A 22,317-nucleotide genomic window follows, 5' to 3' on the forward strand; every position below is an offset into this window, starting at 1 on the left:
TGCAGCCCGCCTCCAGTGGTGTCGCGACAGGCGTGAATGGAGGGACGAATGGAGACGTGTCGTCTTCAGCGATGAGAGTCGCTTCTGCCTTGGTGCCAATGATGGTCGTATGCGTGTTTGGCGCCGTGCAGGTGAGCGCCACAATCAGGACTGCATACGACCGAGGCACACAGGGCCAACACCCGGCATCATGGTGTGGGGAGCGATCTCCTACACTGGCCGTACACCACTGGTGATCGTCGAGGGGACACTGAATAGTGCACGGTACATCCAAACCGTCATCGAACCCATCGTTCTACCATTCCTAGACCGGCAAGGGAACTTGCTGTTCCAACAGGACAATGCACGTCCGCATGTATCCCGTGCCACCTAACGTGCTCTAGAAGGTGTAAGTCAACTACCCTGGCCAGCAAGATCTCCGGATCTGTCCCCCATTGAGCATGTTTGGGACTGGATGAAGCGTCGTCTCACGCGGTCTGCACGTCCAGCACGAACGCTGGTCCAACTGAGGCGCCAGGTGGAAATGGCATGGCAAGCCGTTCCACAGGACTACATCCAGCATCTCTACCCTGGCCAGCAAGATCTCCGGATCTGTCCCCCATTGAGCATGTTTGGGACTGGATGAAGCGTCGTCTCACGCGGTCTGCACGTCCAGCACGGACGCTGGTCCAACTGAGGCTCCAGGTGGAAATGGCATGGCAAGCCGTTCCACAGGACTACATCCAGCATCTCTACGATCGTCTCCATGGGAGAATAGCAGCCTGCATTGCTGCAAAAGGTGGATATACACTGTACTAGTGCCGACATTGTGCATGCTCTGTTGCCTGTGTCTATGTGCCTGTGGTTCTGTCAGTGTGATCATGTGATGTATCTGACCCCAGGAATGTGTCAATAAAGTTTGCCCTTCCTGGGACAATGAATTCACGGTGTTCTTATTTCAATTTCCAGGAGTGTATTTAAAAAAAATGGTTCAAATGGCTTTGAGCACTATGGGACTCAACTGCTGAGGTCATTAGTCCCCTAGAACTTAGAAGTAGTTAAACCTAACTAACCTAAGGACATCACAAACATCCATGGCCGAGGCAGGATTCGAACCTGCGACCGGAGCGGTCTTGCGGTTCCAGACTGCAGCGCCTTTAACCGCACGGCCACTTCGGCCGGCAGTGTATTTACTAAGATGGTATCTGTTCATTCGGACATCTCCGAAAGAACAGATACGATTGTTCTGAGGACTTCCTCTAGATGTTCTTTTGTCTCCCTGACTATAGCAATATCATCTGTATAACGTAGCATGTCTATCTTCTGCCCATTAATTTTGATCCCCACCTCAGTAATTTCTCGAACTTTGTCTATATCTTCCTGGATATAAGCATTGAATATAAGAGGAGAGAGAGCACATCCTTGTCTTACTCCTTTTCTAATATATGCTTCTTGTTCCTGATGACAGTTCCTAATCACTGCCACCTCATGCTTATAGAAACTGAGTATCACACGGATGTCTTTGTACCTTATTCCACTTTTCCTCTGCACTCTGAACATCTCTTGCCAGATAACGTTATCAAATGCCTTTTCCATGTCTACAAAGGCAATATAAGTTGGTTTCTTTTTCTGTATTTGCTTTTCGATAACGAGTCTCAATGGCAGAATCGCTTCTCTTGTTCCCAATCCCCTTCTGAAACCAAACTGATTGTCACTCAGCACATCCTCCACCTTCTCTTCAATTCTCTTCAGAACTATTTTTATGAGAATTTTGGATGCATGCGACATTAGGCTTAGAGTTCGGTACTGTTCGCATTTTGTAGCTGATGCCTTCTTTGGTATAGGAACAATGATACATTTCTGAAAGTCTGTCGGTATCTCTCCTGTGTTATAGATGGACATAATAAGTTTAGGCACCATCATTTTCATGCAGTCACCAGCATTCTTTATTAGTTTTGCAGGGATGTCATCAATAACTGTTGCTTTGTTGTCCCGTAGTTCTTTTAGAGCTCTGTCAAGTTCTTCTTGAAGAATGTCATCTCCCTTGTCATCATCGTCTACTTGCTCGTTTCTCCCTATTACTTTCTCCGAAAGAGGTGTTGCGGCATACAACTCCTCTATGGACTCTTTCCATCTCTTCACGATGTCTTCACCAAACAGCATTTTCCCCTCTTTATTTTCTATTGTGCCAGAGAGTGTTGCTTTACGTTTTTTAAAAAATTGACTTGCTGTTCTGTAGGCTAAATCAGTTCTTCCGTTTTGCATATTTTCTTCCACTTCTCTGCACATGTCTTCAAGATAATTTTATTTTGCTTTCCTAGCTTCTCTTTTAACTAAATTCCTTAGTCTTCTGTATTCAGCTTTTCCTTGTTCATCAGTTGCATTTTTGTATAATCTCCTGTTTTCTATAAGCTCAATAATATCTGCTGTAATCAATTTCCTCTTGTTTTTGGGTTCACTTCTTCCAACTATCTTTTCTGATGCTTTGTATATACCAGATTTAATTTGATCGCAGTCTTCATTTACTCCACCATGTTGAAAATTCTTAGCTAGGTTGTCTGTTTCATGAGCATAGCGCTTTGCCAGTCCCTCAATGTTCAGTTTTTCTAGTTCCCATTTAAGTTTTACTGGCTTCTTCTTCAAACGTTTGAATCTCAGTGAACTTCTCATCAGGACGAGGTTATGATCACTGCCTCTGTCTGCAGGTGGACAGCTCCTGTAATCTTTTGTCTGGTTCCTGAAACGTGCTTACACTAGAATGTAATCAATCTGTTGTCTCCTCAGGTCTCCAGGGGCCTTCCATGTGTATCTTCTTCGTTTGTGATGTTGGAAAACTGTGTTTGCAACAACTAATTGGTGCATCGAGCAGAACTCGATTAGTCGGTGTCCTCTTTCTTCTTCCCAGTACATATTTGCCAACAATTCCTTCCTCCGGTTGTTCACCCACAATCGCGTTCCAGTCCCCCATGGCAATCAGGTTTTCATCTCCCTTAACATTTCTCATCGCATTACTTATTTCTTCATATATTTCGTCAATGACTACATCTTCTTCTTTGGATGTTGGCATGTATATTTGTATTATCACAGTGTCCTTTGGTTTAGTTTCAAGTTTGACTAGTATTATTCGAGAGCTATATTGTACATATCCCTTGACACGCGAGCCGTAGTTTTTCCTCAGAATTATTCCAACTGCTCCCATTCCTGGTCTATCTTGGTCAGTTCCGGAGTGAATGACTCTGTATTCTCCAGACCAGAAATCACCTGGTTGGGGCCATCTCATCTCCGATATGCCTAGCATATCGATTTCCAGTCGTTCCATTTCAAGTTTTAAATTTTCTAGCTTGCTACACTGAAGCAGTGTTCTCACATTGCAAGTGGCAACGTTAAAATTGGGATTCTTTTCCTTCACGTTGTCTGTATCTTTTGAAGCCCCCACCCAGAGATCCGATTGGGGGACTATTTTATCTCCGGAAAATTTTACAGAAAATAGTGACACGGTTTACTACTGATGCATATGATAACCTAGTTCTTTAATGTGGTGGTTTCCAGTTGCCTTCCACATCCTATGCCGTTGACCGTCAGCTGGTTCTTCCGCTCATTTCCAGGGCAAGAGGGTGCCCTTTCCAGCAAGACGCTGGCAATTCGTGCCACGGAGGATCGTTGCTGTACTGTGTTCCCAAGCCGGAGCTACACGCTATTAAGGAGATGGTCACAAGGTTTTGGCTCAACCATTTTAATCCATAATGAGGAATACATCGAATAGAGATGAGATACAGCAAAATGTTTCGGACAAAGTTGTAGGTGGAAAACAGCGTCACACATCAGTACTAATGGCCGAGACCTTCAACGTGATTTTCCAAGTGATGTTTTTCGTTCTAGTAGGGATTACCTCGGAATAGAGGAGGGATACAGCAAAGTATAATGTTAGACACAAGCTGGAAAGAGCATCTCGTGCAACGAGAGGCGAGGAAACTCACTTACCGACATGTAAACCGATGATCCACGTTCTGATATTTTCGTTCTGTCTTGCAAGTGTCAAAACAACATTTATAACTTGTGATGTATTTATTTTTGCGAATTAATACGTTAATTAAACCTTAAAGGTCAAACCTCTCTTCACTCTTTCCAAAAAATGGTTCAATGGCTCTAAGCACTATGGGACTCAACAGCTGAGGTCATCAGTCCCCTAGACTTAGAACTACTTAAACCTAACTAATTTAAGGACATCACACACATCTATTCCCGAGGCAGGATTCGAACCTGCGACCGTAGCAGAAGCGCCTAGAACCGCTCGGCCTCAGCGGCCGGGTCACTCTTTCGAAACCAGACGTCACAAATAGGGTTTCCATGAAACAAAACTCAACCTTCGAGACTCAACTTTAAGATCGTGACTATTGCAAATGATATGAGGCCCTTATGTCCTTTCCAGTTTGTATCCAACATTGTTTTTGCTGTATCCCTACTGTATTTCGAGTTAATCCCTACTAGATCTAAAAACATATTTTCTTCTATGACCTCGAATAATTTGTCATTTTATACGTTTAATTTGCCGCTGTTTTCAAATCTTGGATCTCATTCAACCTTTAACTCACCCTCAAAATTACGTTCAAGTTCACGGCCATCAGTAGCAATGCGTGACCCTTTTTGCACCAACAACATTTATCTAAAACATATTGCTGTATCTCACCTCTCTCTCCCCCGAGTTATCCCCCCCTCATGGTCTGCATTGTGGCCCAGACGGACCAGTCGGGACCGACCGATCATCGTGTCACCCTCGGCCAAAGATGTCATTTGGATGCGGTACGGAGCGGGATGGGGTCTGCCGGCTTCCTCGGCCTTGCACCCGCTTTCTCTCAATCAGGCACCTCCTCAGCTGGCATCGCGAGGCTAAAATGCGCCTCGGCCGAGTCCTCCCACCAAGGAAAAATCCCACACAGCACCGGGAATCGAACCGGGATTTTCTGCACAGCAGCCAGGTACACTGACCACTTAGCTATGGGGGCGGATTCTGTACCGTGAAGTGTGAACGGAAATTCAGGCACCGCGGCGCCGCGCCGCGACCCCTTGCGTATTAACACAACAGAAATGCCTGTAATAAAATTTCATCCCGTCCACATTTTCGGTAGAAATGGTAGTCAAAGAGAGGTAACTTGAGAATACTGTAATCACTAGTATGAGGGCACCTTCACTGAGTATTCTGCTGTCCAGTCAGTGCATGGGCACTGCTTTACATTACAGTACTCGAGTTTGATTCCAGGTTTAGCGATACTTCTTTTAATTTCTTAATTTTTGACTGCGTGGCATGGTATCTGGCTTCTTCCAGAACGGGATTTTCACTCTGCAGCTGATGTGAGCTGATATTATACATCTTGGGGGATTAAAACTGTGTGCCGGACCGAGAATCGAACTCGGGACCTTTGCTTTTCGCGGGCAAGCGCTATACCAACAGAGCTGCCCAAGCACGACTCACGACGAGTCCTCACAGGTGTACTTTCGCCACTATCTCGCCTGCTACCTACCAAACTGAACAAACTAGTACATGCAAGACTAACACTCCCGTAAAAAAGGATATTGCGGAAGGATGGCTTCGCTAGAGTGATAGCTCCGTAGTATCTGGAAGGCACGAGAGGAGGCACTGGATGAAATGAAGCTGTGAGGGCGCGTCGTGCGTTGTACTTGGATAGGTCAGTTGGTAGAGCACTTACCGACGAAAGCCAAAGGTCCCCAGTTCGTGTCTCGGTCCGGCACACCGTTTTAACCTACCAGGAAGCTTCATATCAGAGCACACTCCACAGCAGAATGAAAATTTGATTCTGGAAACATCCCCCAGGCAGTGGCAAAGCCATGTCTCCGGAGTATCCTTTCTTCGAGGAGTGCTAGTTCCGCAAGGTCTGAAGGATACCTTTTGTGGAGTTTGGAAGATAGGAGACGAGGTACTGGCGGAATTAAAGCTGTGAGGACGGGTCGTCAGTCGTGCTTGGGTACCTCAGATGGTTGATCACTTGCTCAAGAAAGGCTAAGGTTCCGAGTGCGACTCTCAGTCCGGCACACAGTTTTAATCTGACACGGAGTTTCACCTCAGTGCACACTCCGCTGCAGAGTTAAATTTTCAATCATTATGAGCACCTGTTTAAGAGCGTGTTGATCCACTTTTCAAACACAGTACAGCGGTGATTACACTTAGCACAATTCAGACCTCACACAGTGAGTACTCACAGGTCATAAAATTCCCGCAAATTACGGGGCGGTGATTTGTGGGCACGAAGCTGATGTCCGATATGTGTTCGAGTGGGTACAGATGAGGGGTTTCAGCTGACTAAGAGATCAACGTGAGTCTACTGTCATGTTCCTCAAATCATTGCAGCACGGTTCTCATCGCGGAGAGTTCTCCTGCTTGAAGATGCCATCGCTGTAGGGGGAGACTCTAACCGTGAAGGGATGCAGGTGGTCCGCAATAATGTTCACGTAACTGCCTGCTGTCGTGCTGCCTTCGAGTACTAACACAGGTCCCGCAGAAGTGCAGCTCTGTTAGCCCGGTGCACAATTCTGCTCTCACCAGCCTGCACGTAGGTGGCGCGGTGCGCCTTCAAACAGCCGTTCGCGTGGATGACGGCGTGTATGGACTCAACCGTCGACCTGACGAAACAAGAAATGTGATTGGTTCGACAGATGACACGTTTCTATTGATCCGCAATGGAAAATAAGTAGTGCTGTGGCCACTGCAGTCGTAACTGACGGTGTCGTTCAGTCAGTAGAGGAAGGCGCAGGAGTCGTGTGGCGTACAGCTCCACGTTCGGCGATGGCCTCTGAACGGTGCGCTCCGAAACACCTGCGCCTGCGCCAGCACTGTGCTCTGTTTTCAGATCTGGCACACAGCGCTGCCTGTCCCGGGTTACACAGTGGGGGGAACCTGCGACCTCTACGTCTAGTGATGAGGCACGGTTGTCAAATACCGTACGGCCTGCTCGTTCTTTCACCATCCTTCCATCCTTTCCACAGGTCCTGGAGACAGCAGTACTCCAGCAGGCGACCAGCTTCGCCGTTTCAGCGATTCTCGTCTCCTGCCGCAGCGCCACAACAAGGTACCCTCTGTCAAAAGCGCTCCTATCAGTGGATTTCCGTGTTTGCGACCAGTATCTCCGTTACGATGACTTGCCATTCGCCTCTCTTCCGGTTACATTGTTTCCTTCACGCGTCACGTGTCAGCGATACCACCAGGCGTTCAGCCTGTCATCGAGCAGTGGTGATAATGTTTTGGCTCATCAGCGTATTTAGCTCGGCTAGATTACGGCTTTAGGCTCTTTCTCAATCTAAGAAGTCATTCTATATATTTTATATTACATTCATTACGATATACACACGTTATATTTAGTCTCGTTTATAATATGGAGTGCAACACATAAATATTTATGAAAGAAATAGTGGAAACACGAGTAGTGATAGCAAGTTTGTATCCGTTCACAGGAAGTGTAAAAGGAAAGACTAATTAGAGGCAAGCACGTTTAAACTGAAGTTGCCGGTGGAATGGACGCAAGAGGCAGAGGAGGAGGAGGAGGAAGGAAGTAGAAGAGACGTGACGTGGCCGTGCGCACCTTCTCGCGGTCGGCGACGCGCAGCGCGAGCCGCAGCCGGCCGGCCATCAGGCTGAGCTCGAGGCGGTCGTGCGAGTTGTCGGCGGCCGTGGCCAGCAGCAGGCCGAGCGGGCGCGCCGTCTGGAAGCGCAGCGACACCTCCTCCGTCTGCCAGCGCCACTCCTCGCCCGCCGCCGTCAGCGTCACCAGCTGGCTGCCGTTGAACGTCAGCGTCGTCGCCTCTGCAACAGTCCGCCGGCTCCCGGTACCCACTCATTCCTCAGTTATGCGATACAAGTACAGGGTGCGGCAAATAGAAGTGGCCCGGACGAGTGGATACGATCGGACGCGGACGTACGCGCACGAGCACTCCACGCGGCGCGGCGCGCACACCGCGTGTAGCCCGGCACGTGATCCACACCGCCACAGTGCGTAGTGCAGGATGTGTCAGCGTCAGTAAAGCGGTGCGAAGGGTACGATGTAGTCACAATGGACAACCGGGTGTTCGTTGTGGAAAATTACGTGACAACAAAGTCGTCCCAACGGTGTGATCAGTTGTTCGCTGAGGAGGTTCGAAGTCAGGTTAGTATCGTTTTTTCGTTCTTCTGCTGTGTTTTTTTGTACACTGGAACTCTGTTCTATGGGCTACTTTTATTTGCCCCTACCCTGTATATATAAGTTGTCGATACCAACTTATATCTGAATTATGCGATATACGCCGCAACATATAAATACTTGTTTCATTGAGCACGTTTTGTAACTATTAACAACATTCCTTTTGCCCTAAGGTCAAATATAAAAAGTAAGTTTATCTCGTAGTAGTAAAGGAACGTCAGTTCATAATGTACACTGATGGAAAAAAAAAAATCCAGTACCGAGGGGCAGTTGTGCGACATAAACGAAAGTTGTTAGGTGTTTTTCTACATCTCAAAAATGATACGTATTCAAATTTCGCTGGGAGCGGTGGTCACAGGAATGTACGGTCTTAGACAATAAAACTGACCGCCGACCGGCCGCCACAGAGACTAAGTCCGAGTCGTTCACTTAAGGTGGCCAATAAAACTGACCACCCCTGACAACTCTAAGTCCGGCCATATGCACAATCTGGCAACACTGCAAGATGCGGAAGTGTTAGGAGGAAGTGTTGTCTACTTCCGAGAGGTTGTCGGACTGTGAGAGCCCGTGATCTAATGGCAGTCCGCCTTTAGCCGCGGAGCAGCTCGGACTTGTTTACGTCCCGGCTGCGAACGTTCGCGGAAAAAGCGGTGTTTACACCGTCGTCACTCACGTGTGTTACTGTTTGAATCGAACGCAATGGCACACAATTTCCAAAAAACCACGATACAGTTCACGTTCTGTGACGAGTATGCACGACCGAAGGCATTCGAAATCGAACGTTTCTTGAGGGACGAAGTGCATCTTAATTACACTGAGATTATTGGAATTCATTTATCGATCGTGAGAAGCACTCTTTACGTAAAGATGATTGACGACGCAGCATGCGATAGGATCGTTGAAGCCGCCAAACGAGGATTCCAGTTCCGACACTCCGATGGTCATATTGGCGTAGTTTTAGTCGCTCATTCGGGCCTGGGCGTGCGTACGATTCGAGTCTTCGAGCTGCCTTTCGAGGTACCAGAATCCTTGGTCACTGAATCGCTCCAGCCATATGGCAGAGTTATCAGTCATACGGACGAACGTTGGGCAAGTTTTAGCACGTATCCAGTGCTCAATGGTGTCTGACAGGTGCGAATTGCGCTTACGAAACATGTGCCATCGTACATCAACATCGGCGGCTGTCGAGCTATTGTCATCTATGATGGACAGCCCCGGACATGCTCCGGGTGTGGTGGTGAAGGACATCTTCGATCTGCGTGTATGCAGAGGAGACTCGTGCAACTCCCCAGCGGAGACCTCCAGAATCCGACCACACCAACGCCACTGCCGATGACTTACGTGGCGGTGCTTCGCGGGGGGGTGACGCCGAGGTCGGAGCGCACTATCGAACCGACGCCGCAGTTGATTGAGGCGCCTTCGGACCCCACTGAAGAAGGAATGGCTCCGACCAACCTCCAATCCCAGACATTACAGGCGGTGGAGAAAGAGGATGACAGCATCACAACAGGCATGGAAGCTGAAGTGGAACGGCCCCAGGGCGTTGTGGCGGCGGCGAGAGCGCAGGTGATGCAAGATTCGCCAACACCAGAGGCCGAGGTTAGGGACCGCAAACAACGCTCGCCAAAGCGCCGCAAGAAGCGCCGACTAAACTCTGCGGAGACGCTCCCTTCTCTTCTTGAGAGCCCAGATGAGTCCAACACTATGGACCTGTCTGACTTGGAACCACAAGCTTCGGATGTCGCAGACTATATGAATTCGGACAGTGAAAAGATGTCATGTCGCTCAGAAGACGCATCCGCTCAGGGGCCTGCTACCCCTTCTGCGGTGGAGTCTAAAGCTGCGATAGAACAACAGATGTCACACATCAATGCCGCACCGGAAAATTTGGAGCACGCCAATAATATCAGCTGGTATGAGCAGGTCGACGAAATCACCGATGCGGACCATTCTACTGGTGGGGACTCGCATCCGTCCGCATCTCAAGAAACCTAATGCCGCAGGGACACGTCCGTCGGGCGACCCTCTGCGGATGTGTAAAGGGACTATCGATACGGTGAAACTTTGTCATTTTAACATCATGTGGAGATGACAGATACTCGACCCCAGGCATACAGAATAGGGACAGTGAATGTAAATACCATTAGATCGCCCGTGAAACAGCAGTTGTTTAGGGACATGATATACGCGTCGGATGTGGATATACTGATGGTGCAGGAAATTTACATTCCTGAGTTCCAGGAAGTCCATGGATACATCTCCTACACCTCGCCGCACTCGAACAACGACAGTGGAACGGCGATATTGGTCCGGGACGGGATTCCGGTTCGCGACCTGGCTTATCTACCTTCAGCACGAGGACTGGCGATAACTGTTAATGGAATTCGCATTCTCAATGTTTATGCCCCTTCCGGCACAGACAACAGACGGGCGCGTGCGAGATATTATTCGGAAGAGATTGTGCCCTTATTTACCGGCAGATTCGATCATTTCATTATAGGTGGTCACTTCAATTGTGTTTTAGCCCAAAAAGACCAGACTCCACATTAAAATACCTGTCGTGAATTGCATGTGCTATGCCGGGATCTGGAGTTAAGCGACACCTGGGACATGATTCATAGGAACCGTGAGGGATATACTTTTTATACCAGTCACTCGGCGAGCAGACTCGATCGAATATATGTTTCGGTTGGCCTGCAGGATAAGGTGGTCGACGCGGAGCGATGGCCTGCGGCATTTGCTGATCATCTGGCTTACATTTGTACCATATCACTCCCTAGGCAAAGTGTGTGGAGAAGCCGCGGGACATGGAAGCTCAATTCGTCACTTTTGGCGGACCCCGAATGTCGTCAGAGAGTCGAGGTGGTATGGGCCACATGTCAACGCCGTCTACCAACGTATACCTCCGTGCTTCAATGGTGGCTCGAGTGTACTAAGCCGGCAATAAGAAGAGCTCTCATACAGTATGGTCGGGATAAGACGAGGTGGCAAAGAGACACTCTTGATTATTATTACACCATGCTTCGTGAGCTGTCCTTCCAGGTGCCGTCTGCAGAACATCATGCGGAAGTTCATCGTGTCAAGGCACAAATCCAATCGATCACGGGACGACGACTGGGTGGCATCCCAATACGGGCAAGATGTCTCGACACCATCACTGGGGAACGCACCTCGATGCACCATGTGTCGCGGGAACATAAACGTTACCGCCGGGCATTGGTAACAGTGCTCCACGGTTTAGATGGCCGTCAACTGACAACACAACAGGACATTGCAAACGAATTTTTAGAGCATTTCCGCCACCTCTATGCCGGTACACCGACGGACCGTCTGGTGGGGGAAGAGATACTGCAACATCTGCAAACGACACTGACAGAGACGGATAAGGCAGCGCTTATGGAGCCACTCACAGAAGACGATATAAAGGTGGCACTCACAAAAGGAGCGGCCCATAAATCACCGGGGCCAGATGGGATTACGCTAGAGTTTTATCGAGAATTCGTGGACATGATGATGCCACAGTTGGTGTCGATGTACAATGAGGCGATGCGTCCGGACATGCGCCTACCGTCGGATTTTGTGACGGGCTTTCTTCTTCCCATCCCGAAGATGGCGGGCAGTCGCAGTGTTAATCAATATCGGCCTCTCACTATGCTAAACACCGACTATAAAATCTTTGCACGACTACTAGCGTCTCGTCTCAAGCTGGCGATATCCAGGACAATATCCCCTGATCAGGCTTGCCTAGGGGTGCGAAGCAACATCTCCTCGGCGTTAAGTGAATACCGTGACGTTATCGCCCTTGCGGAAATGTGTAAAATGCGAGCAGCGATGATATCTGTGGACTTCGATCGTGCGTTCGACAGGATAAACCATGACTTCTTGGCGTCAGTCATGAGCCGAATGGCGATTCCACCTGTTTTCATCTCCATCGTTATGAGGCTAATACGAGGGGCTACATCGAAGGTGATTGTAAACGGTCGGGAAGCGAGCTCGATTCCTATTAACAGCTCCGTCCGACAAGGGTGCCCACTCTCCATGATGCTGTTTGCGATAGCGCTTGAGCCGCTGATGTGTGTTATGAGGCGCTCACTTACTGGGATAGCGCTTAATGAGACCTCTTTCGTTTGTCGCGCATATGCGGACGACCTGATACTTCTTGTCAGATCAGGACATGAAGTGCGTCAGGCTGTTGAACATCTAGACTCTTACGGGACGGCGGCAGGCAGTATCGTTAACATGACGAAATACAAAATTATGCACATTGGACGGGGTCTGGAAGACGTACCGGGACCGTTTCAGACGGTGGAATCGCTGAGATGTCTGGGGATTACGTTTACCAGTTCACTACGGCGGTCAGCGGCGGTGAGTTCTCGGCGGCTTCTGCAGAATATTCGTCTGACGATACGCAACAACTCCCTGAGAGCCTTTGACATGATCCAGCGTGTGGCATACACTAACGTTCACATAGCGTCACGACTGCCCCATTTAGCGCAGATACTACCAATATCGAAGGGTATTGCAGACCGCCTCATGGCTGCCTATGGTTACAATGTTAGTACTGCGATGTTATTTAAGATCAAATATGATACGTTAACGCTACAGTTCCGGAACGGTGGCCTCAACCTCACAAACGTGCGAAACAAAGCTCTGGCGCTTTACATGCGAGCGATTATACGAAATTGGCAACAAAGGAAGCATACTATAACGTCAGCTCTGATAGAAGTACTTGTTCCGCCTTCGTACGAACCCCCTATTGCGGCGGGCAATATTTCGCCTTCTCTTGCACACATTGCCTCATTTCTTGTTGATTACAGTTATGTTCGTCTGAAAGTACCTTCGCGGAGAATACCCACGACTCGGGAGATCTATAGGTGCTTGATGGATCACCATGCCCGCAACGTAATGGAATTCAAATACCCGTCGAGAACGTGGAACCACATTTGGTGTGCAGTGCATACTCCATTACTGTCAACAGCAGCGAGATCAATGTGGTAAATTCTTATAAACCGTAAACTTGTGACCAGGAGTCGATTACATACAATTCATATGGTCGATTCTCCTCTTTGCACAAACTATGGACTGTTAGCAACGGAAGAACATGGTTTAGTGTGTGGCGCAGCGAGGGACGTCTGGATGCTGACGCGTTGAATACTGGCCTTCCTTCGGCGCGCTAACTATACAGAAATCACATCGGATGTACTTTTTCTACCGGACAAGACCTTTTTTCCCAAACAAAAGACTTATGCGGTCAATTATATCGCTGGACATGCGACGAAATATTTGTATTCGTACGATATTAAGTCCGTGATGGATTATTGGATGTATTTACAAGAACAACACGAGCTCGTACGGAGTCATACGAAAGACAGGACTTACTTTTCCAATTTTTTAGCAAGTGTTTTTCACAATCCGCCCGACAGCTGGGGTGTCCCAGAACTGGGAAGATTCCTGCAGCAGAACGACTAGAGACAGTACTGTGCGGTTCAATTATATTGGCATATAGCACAATGAGAAGAAAACTGGCCCCTACCTGTTGGCGCCAGTTATGACTGCACTATGGTAACGTGAAAAAAAAACACACACACACACACACACAACGGTGGTAAACACCGAAACCGCCTCAGGTAATGGTCCTTCGAATGGTCGACGAAGGAGAAATAAATACCGCCCACACTGGCAGAAATGGTCAGGATTATATGGCTTTCTGTCAGGTTTATGATGCGACACCGCGTGCTGCAGGGATTGTGATGCAGATGATGACTTCATTTTCAGTCCCGCCCGTGACTAGCATTGACATTTACTTTAGCCTGTTTAAAAAAAAAAAAAAAAAAAAAAAAAAAGAAAGAAAGAGTGCGGCCTTTGCGTTGATTTTATGGTTTCCAAATTGTTTTTGCTGCCTCGATACTTCTCTTATCCCTAGGACAGCACAATTGTACGAATAAAGATTGTTTACCTTGCCTTCCAGTTCCACCCAAAAAAAAAAAAAAAAAAAAAGTGGTAAGTGTCGCGCATTCTAAACTTACAGTCGCCAGTTCGCGTCCGACTGCATTTTTTTTTCTTTCTTTTACCACATTTCGGTCTAAAGTTGTGAGTCTGACTGAGCATCGAAGATAATGCGCTTAACATTCTACCCGCCAGCAATAACAAGTATTCCAGCGACAATTCCGCCGGACAGCTTACGCTCGAGCGTTTCCACGCGCTGCAGCGGCTACCGGCCACCGGCCAGACGCCACCCGCCGCCTGAAATCCGGCGCCGCTCATGTGAAGGCGGCGCCACGCTGTCAGTGTGTGTCTCAACTGTCATTTTCGAATTTGAAGTTCTAGTTATCATCTTGCAGTTAAGCATTGGATTTTGCATACTTGGAAAACTACAGTTAAGCATTGTAAAATTGAGTCGCAAGTGGAAAGAGTTGTAACATCTGCAACACAACGTTTACTTTTGGTATAACAGAGGGGTGAATGCAGAGGAGACAGCTAGAAAGATTTGAATTGTGTGTGGAGCGAGTGCTTTTGGGAAAAATACGCCAGAAAACGATATTCTTGTTTCAACAAAGATCGTTCTGGCATGAATGATTTTCCACATTAAGGAAGTCTAGACTACTGATATGTGTGATAGATTACCATTTTACCATCATTCGACTTTTGCATTCAATTGGCAAAGTTCAGAAATCTGGTGTAGGAGTACTGCATGCTCTAATTCGAAACAACAAACATCAACGGAGTCACTATTATTGAACGTCATCAGGTCGCTCATTAAGCATTCGTATACAGTACTGTCACTGGTGACGTGTTATGATGCCTTTATCGTTAACTTCCTAAGAAGAAATGAAAGGCTGAGCCCCACCAAAAGACATGAACTCGAGCAAAGAGTAGTGTGAACATAATATTTTACATCTGATAGCTCCGAAAGTGCGTTTTGGGCTACGAATTCTGCCCCAAGGGCTGTATGCAACACAGCTGGAATTTGTTGCCAACAACTGAGACACCTTTCGGTCGCAGTGTAAGAAAGTCGAGCAACAAAACTACATCAACTGTGCTACTACATGATAACTCACTCTGTTGGTTTGAGAAACAAAACTATCCAGGAGATTGATAGGAAAGTCGTCTCTCAGGCACTTGTATTGATAGAGAAGTCCTCTCTCAAGCACTTGTCCCTCTCGTCATATATTCGTAAATTTTACCTTTCCCGCTCTTGATCGGTCAACCGTCAAGGCAATTCATTTCTAGACGAAAATACTCATAAAACTACTCTGGTATAATGATATCGTTGGAACCATTAGGTTTCTACTGGCGTAAAATTTGTAAACAACTTTAGCATTGTCAGATCGTTGTAGATACCTTGAAAGAAAATTCTGCTGCTGATTAATTTCTCTTTGACGATTACTGTTGCGTTTAGTAAAGTAATGGAAAATGCAATTAAAATATTCACTGTACTAATACAAATTACATTCAGCTTACTACAGAAACATCACGACGGCAGCCTACCTTAATAAAGCTTTAAGTGTCTGTAAGACGACTGAACCTATTTTAACACGAATTAGTAGGATATTACCGACTTTTGACTTCGAAAAGGTCTGTATTTACTTCATTTCCTGTATCATTCACAATTATTATGAAAATGTGGCATTTCATAGATATAATTATGTATTCACAACATCAAAAAATATGTCGGCATTATGAATTTGGCAGTACCGTAAGGTTTTCGCTCTGACATTAAGGGTTACTGAAAGTAGCAAGGCGAATTTTGAAACTTCCTGGCAGATTAAAACTGTGTGCCCGACCGAGACTCGAACTCGGGACCTTTGCCTTTCGCGGGCAAGTGCTCTACTGGCAGAAGTAAAGCTGTGAGTACCGGACGTGAGTCGTGCTTCGGTAGCTCAGATGGTAGAGCACTTGCCCGCGAAAGGCAAAGGTCCCGAGTTCGAGTCTCGGTCGGGCACACAGTTTTAATCTGCCAGGAAGTTTCATATCAGCGCACACTCCGCTGCAGAGTGAAAATCTCATTCAAGGCGAATTTTACTCCAGCGTTGTCTTACGATTCCCTTATTGCGTTTGTATCTGCCTGTTTGTAGCTCTGCTACAAAAGAATTAAAAAATTGGCTTTCAGCGAGTCTCGAAAGGCGAACGAAAGCAGCTTGCACCTGGTAGCCAAACATGTTTCTTGGAAACTGGCTTTTTCCTAAAGTGGGAAGACATTCTTTTGTGGTTGAATTGTTGGCAAATGTCAGTCAGACGTGTGCCGTTGGTCTAAGCGTTTCGGTGTGTTGAATTTGTACCAATGATTTTTCTACAGGTTTTTTCTGTCCCAAATAGAGAGTTGAAGTCTCCCATTAGTATTTTCACGTCATCTTGGTGAATCTTGCTCATAGTATTTTCGAGTGTGTTCCAGAATTTTTCGACATTTTCGGTGTTTTCCTTATTTTCGATGTTAGTGGGGGCATGTGCATTTATGAGTGTATATTTTTATAGGGGCTCTGAATGAGCATAGTCATAAGACGATTGTTGATGGGTGAGATTTCTTCGACAGAGTTGATGATAGATCTGTGCTCGAGAAATGCAATGCCGAAGATTGGTACGCCTTTCGCTACCTTTCGTTGTATTTTGCTCTTGAAGATGTCATGGTTTCCGTAATGCAAGTTTTAATTGTCAATTAGTCGTGGTTCTTGAAGAGCAAGGATGATAATTTTTTGTCGGTCGATTTCTTTTGTGAGATTATTTAGGTTTCTTGTTTGGATCAATGTATCGATGTTTAGTTTTCAAATGAATGTTTTCTGCTTGTAGGGAAATTTACCAGAGTTCTTAGATATTCTCTGCCGTGCTAACCTGGACTCCCCAGAGTGCGAAAATGCAACTACCACCTATCGGTGGCCAGGTTGTGTACCACCTGGGGTAAAGTTACCTTTGCTTGCGTAGTTCATTTTTCTTGTGTCTCATTGGTTTGGCCTGGGTGATACCGGGACCGGACAGGCCAGAGGGTATTGGAGCTTTTGGAAGCAAATATTTTCAGCCAAGCTCATTGAGCTAACAGACGGTGAGCAGAGTAGAGGTGATTTTCACTCAGACGTGTCTGGATTTTGGGTTCAACGGATTGAGTAGCCGTTCACGATTGTGTTAGTATTTGGTTCACCCCAAGTATTTGATTTCCTCTGTACCACCCATATGGGGGAGGGTTTTCCCTATCGGCCACACGGGATATTTATTATTATTATTATTATTATTATTATTATTATTGTCATTAAGTCATCAGCAAATCCGATATGGTAGAGCTTCCCACCACTGAAACAGATGTGTATTGTTCGATTCAGTATTTCCATCACGTAAATATGGGTTATAATTATTTACATTGCTGCTAGTCCACATATTTCTCACTTTTTGTTAGACAGTTGCTAGCTGTTACTCCACGACAGGAATTAATGTGCGCAGCACTGTTGAAATGGTTCAAATGGCTCTGAGCACTATGGGACTCAACTGCTGAGGTCATTAGTCCCCTACAACTTAGAACTAGTTAAACCTAACTAACCTAAGGACATCACAAACATCCATGCCCGAGGCAGGATTCGAACCTGCGACCGTAGCGGTCTTGCGGTTCCAGACTGCAGCGCCTTTAACCGCACGGCCACTTCGGCCGGCACTGTTGAAATACAGACGTTCAAATTATCCGATTTCTGTAATTTCATTTCGATACAAGATCGTCCTAATCGGACTCAGCCAGTCAGTCTTAATGTGGATATCCGATTACGACTCTCATCATATGATAGACTGGGCAAACCACATTCTTAATCGGACTGTAGAATCCAGATCACTTATCTATGACAGGGCCTCAATTCTTAAACACTGTGGAAAATAATAATCCAATGTGCTTATTGCACATACGTTATTTAAATATAAATATATGAACTAACGAGATAACAGTTTATTTACAGGAGCAGAGCCCCATCCATCATAGCAGCGCAGTGCGAGATTGGTTTCAGGGCCAAGAGAGGATAAAGCTGTTGCCGTTTGTTCCACGATAACCGAACATCAACCAGATAGAGAATATGTGGGCAGAGGTAACAAGGTCATTGCCATGTGGACCTACAAATGCAGCGACCTTTGGACGAATATAGAAAACGTATGGTGGGAAGTAAACCATCACGCTACACTGTCTACGACTTAATGAAATCAATTCCCCTACGCCCTCGAGAAATCTTACGTAATGATCGTGGGTGGTTTGGTTACTAAACGTATACTCGTCCACAAAATCCATTGGGACAAATATCTGATAATCGGTCGCAGCTTTTTAGCGTACAACAAGCCCATTTACTTTCAGTCCCCTCCTTACAATTCTTACAATGCAAGGTAACTGAAAAATCTCATCCACTCGACGCCAACTGAGGAACTGACTGGTGCATGTGTTGTTCAACACACAGTAGTTGTCACCCTCACTGGAATCTGACTGTTTGTGTGTGTGTGTGTGTGTGTGTGTGTGTGTGTGTGTGTGTTTTCGTGTTAACGCACAATCTGAATAAATACTATTAACATTAGAGAGACAACCAAGAATAAATATTGCATCAAATATGACTGCAAAGTATTTTAATGCGATGAGAAGTTACAAACTGAATGTTTACCCAACCCACGTCCTGCATGTTACGGTAAGTAAGATGTATTCACTCCATAGTATCGTTAGCAGAGACAGTGCGCTCTTGTTGTCGAGGCTCGCGACATGTGCAGCGATTAGCAGTGCCAAATGCCACCGCAATTTGTTTTTGTTGGCTGAGCGTGGACACTGCAGCAGACGCTTCGCCCTAAACAGAAAGAAATGACCTTGGCTCTGACTGCAGTGAGCGGATATCACTGCCTGCGTGTTCTTATATTAACCAACGTGTGACTCTACTCACAGGTGTCATGGAGCAATTTTACTGTTGATATTTTTCCAGACGTTCCTCCAGTTTTTTGTAGGTTAATTTACCGAAATTGGATTGTGAAGAGGATTTCTGGTAATATAATCATAAGCGGTTCTAGTGTTGGTTTGTGCTGGTAGAAGTCTTATACAGCTCCAATCGCCACAGTACTTTCGGACGTAATCTAGGCTGGCGTGCTACATTAACAGGAGCGTTCCTATTTCTTGGATCTAACGAGAGGACCAGAAGCTTCGTGATGCCTGTCTTAGTGGCATGTATTAGTTTGAAAGCACGTCTTTAATTCCAAGTCCTCCGTTTTGCCTCTGCAAAGTCGCCGTGTCGAAGGATACTTTGATGATATTTTGTTTCCACACATACCAAGAGGCTACAGCCAATATTTTTATGTGCAGTGACCTGCAGTATCGGTAAGACTGCTCCGACGTAATATATTTTTCTAAGTATGTATGTATTTATAATCTGAACTTTGTGGAGACGGTCTAACGATCGCATGTCATGGTCCTTCAACAAGGTTCTGATGACATTAAGTTTCCGCTCCCAATTGTTCGTGGCCATGCGCTTGGGATTCGCCCTTAACTACAATCCGAGTTGGAGTCTCTCTTCAGTTACATCTAACCAGTGCGCACCTATTGCACTGTTGTAAGAACCGAGATGCAGTATTTTGGTATTAAAATTTTATAAATCCGGGTTCGAATCTGGTCAGGCAGAAATTGTCATCTGACGCTGTTGTTCTATTTTAATGCCCATGACAGCCTGGACATCTGTCCTTCAATCTTCAATTGATTAAGAAGTCTGTCTATTGCGATTCTTAGGGTCTGTTCTTTCGGAAATGTCCTAAAGAACAGACATACACACACACACATTTTTATCATAAGTGCTATTCGGAAAATGTTTGTCAATTCAGCGATAGTGTCGGACTAGAGCTGCACCAACCTACTCATTTCACTAGATATAGCTGTAATTTTCTGAACAATTGCTGTTTAGTAAGTGACAGGGACAGTGTCTCTCATCGTTTACTTTGTCGGAAACCTGCTTCTCTCTGCCCTAGCCTATACTATAGCAATGAGTGATTGCTCACATTCTTGATACCTCACTGGACGTGCTACTGCAACTGTAGCCAAAGATTCAAATCCCGCTGGAAAAGTATGTTTCAAGTCAGATGGGTTTGCTCCTCCCCTACTGTCATTGAAAACGATCACAACGAAATTAAGTATAGGTATCCTATAGGTATCCGTCATGAAAGCTGACAACAATAAGCCAGGCCATGCCTGTCTTCTGGTGGATGTGCCAATGACAGTGATCTCAATAACAAAATTGTACAGCAAAGAGGCATTGCTAACTCAACCACTGGAGCAGCTCCAAAATTGTGAATCGCATCTGGTGAATACGCTTTCAAGGTTTCGATCCGATTAAGACTGTAAAACACAAATGTTCGTCGCAGTTATTAATTTATGACATTTAGTTTGCATTCAGTCCATCGATGTATTACAAGTAATTGCACTCTAGCCCCGAAACCTAGTTACAGAAATGCGAATAAGACTCATGGGCATATAATGAGGATCTTGCGGCCCTTGCCACCCGCAACTTTGAGACGAAGCTATAGTAACTTCCGAGGTCACTCACAGAACACATCAGCTGGTATCCTTCCTGGCGGTATAACTGAAACTTGGCAACAGTGCAGAATATGTTTGGCAACTCTGTGACCAACGAGTTACTTCCTTGATGGCACAGAACTATCCTGCTAAATTCACTTGATATTATCATGTCATTTCAATTGAATACTGTGAGTGATTTTCTCTTGTGACGTGACATAAGGATATCAGTTAATGCTTTTGAGTCAACGAAAGTGGCTCCACACGGGAAATACAACTACTCTCGTCTCTTTGTAGACTTCGCCTTTAACCATCCCCGCAGGCCAAAAATAGAAAGAGATAAGGTCCAGGGACCTCGAAGGCCAAGAAAAGTGCCCAAATCTAATGATGCATCTTCCGGGAAATGTTAGGTTTGGATAATGTGTCACCCGACGACTAGCATGTGCAGGAGCCCCGTCATGCTGGAGGAACATAAGGATTCTTGTAGCCAAATGAACCTCTTCCAGTGACACTGGAAGCTCATTTTCAAGGAAGTGTAGGCAACTGTGTCCTGTACGAGCCAACATACGAAACGAAAATGCATTGAACCCAGCTATATGTATGTTCAATAAAAATTGGAGGCATGTTATATGTCATTATATCAACAATTTGTCTCCTACAATATTTACTATTCCTCCTGAAACATCCTGTATAATTATTTGGTTCTCCACGGGTCATCGAATGTTTTCAGTGCTAGACGCACGACATCGTCCGACCCTCGCGGGAATACAGTGTGGACGCAAGCTAGTGGAACAATGGCCTGAGGGGAACCGCGCAAGTGGTATGCGGCAAAAATGGGAATTCGCGTCTGACGAGGTGCGTGTGTAGATAGGTGCTGAAAAGAGGTTGTCTGCTGTGTCATGACAGTGTCCACCGTCGGAGGTTCGAATACTACCTCCGGCGTGTGTGTGTGTGTGTGTGTGTGTGTGTGTGTGTGTGCGTGTCTGTGTGTGTGTTGTCCATAGCGTGAGTTAGTTTAGCTTAGATTAAGTAATGTGTAAGTTTAGGGACCGATGACCTAATCAGCTTGGTCACATAAGTTCTTACCACAAATTTACAAAATTTTAATACCAAAATACTGCATCTCGGTTCTTACAATAGTGTAATAGATGCGCACTGGTTAGATGTAACTGAAGAGTCTCCAACTTCGACTGTGGTTAAGGGCGAAGCCCCAAGCGCATGGCCACGAACAATTGGGAGCGGAAGCTTAATGTCATCAGAACCTTGTTGAAGGACCATGACATGCGATCGTTAGACCGACTGCACAAAGTTCAGATTATAAATACATACATACTTAGAAAAATATATTACGTCGGAGCAGTCTTACCGATACTGTAGGTCACTGCACATAAATATATTAGCTGTAGCCTCTCGGTATGTGTGGAAACAAAATATCATCAAAGTATTCTTCGACACGGCGACTTTGCACAGGCAAAACGGAGGACTTGGAATTAAAGACGTGCTTTCAAACTAATACATGCCACTAAGACAGGCATCACGAAACTTCTGGTCCTCTCGTTAGATCCAGGGAATAGGAACGCTCCTGTTAATGTAGCACGCCAGCCTAGATTACGTCCGAAAGTACTGTGGCGATTGGAGCTGTATAAGACTTCTACCAGC

General features: G+C 46.1%; 1 protein-coding gene across 5 annotated transcripts in view; it reads right to left on the reverse strand.

Annotated features, from left to right (window-relative positions):
* The window catches only part of LOC124613920 (neurexin-1), a 2,081,056-nt gene that overhangs the window by 348,266 nt on the left and 1,710,473 nt on the right, over nucleotides 1–22,317 (reverse strand). For all 5 annotated transcript variants that reach the window (XM_047142672.1, XM_047142674.1, XM_047142673.1 and 2 more), the window contains one exon: nucleotides 7,572–7,792. In XM_047142672.1, the coding sequence (XP_046998628.1) occupies nucleotides 7,572–7,792 (221 nt within the window). The remainder of the gene's footprint in view (nucleotides 1–7,571; nucleotides 7,793–22,317) is intronic.

This window comes from Schistocerca americana, chromosome 4 (assembly GCF_021461395.2).
Source record: "Schistocerca americana isolate TAMUIC-IGC-003095 chromosome 4, iqSchAmer2.1, whole genome shotgun sequence".
NCBI classification, from domain to species: Eukaryota; Metazoa; Arthropoda; class Insecta; order Orthoptera; family Acrididae; genus Schistocerca; species Schistocerca americana.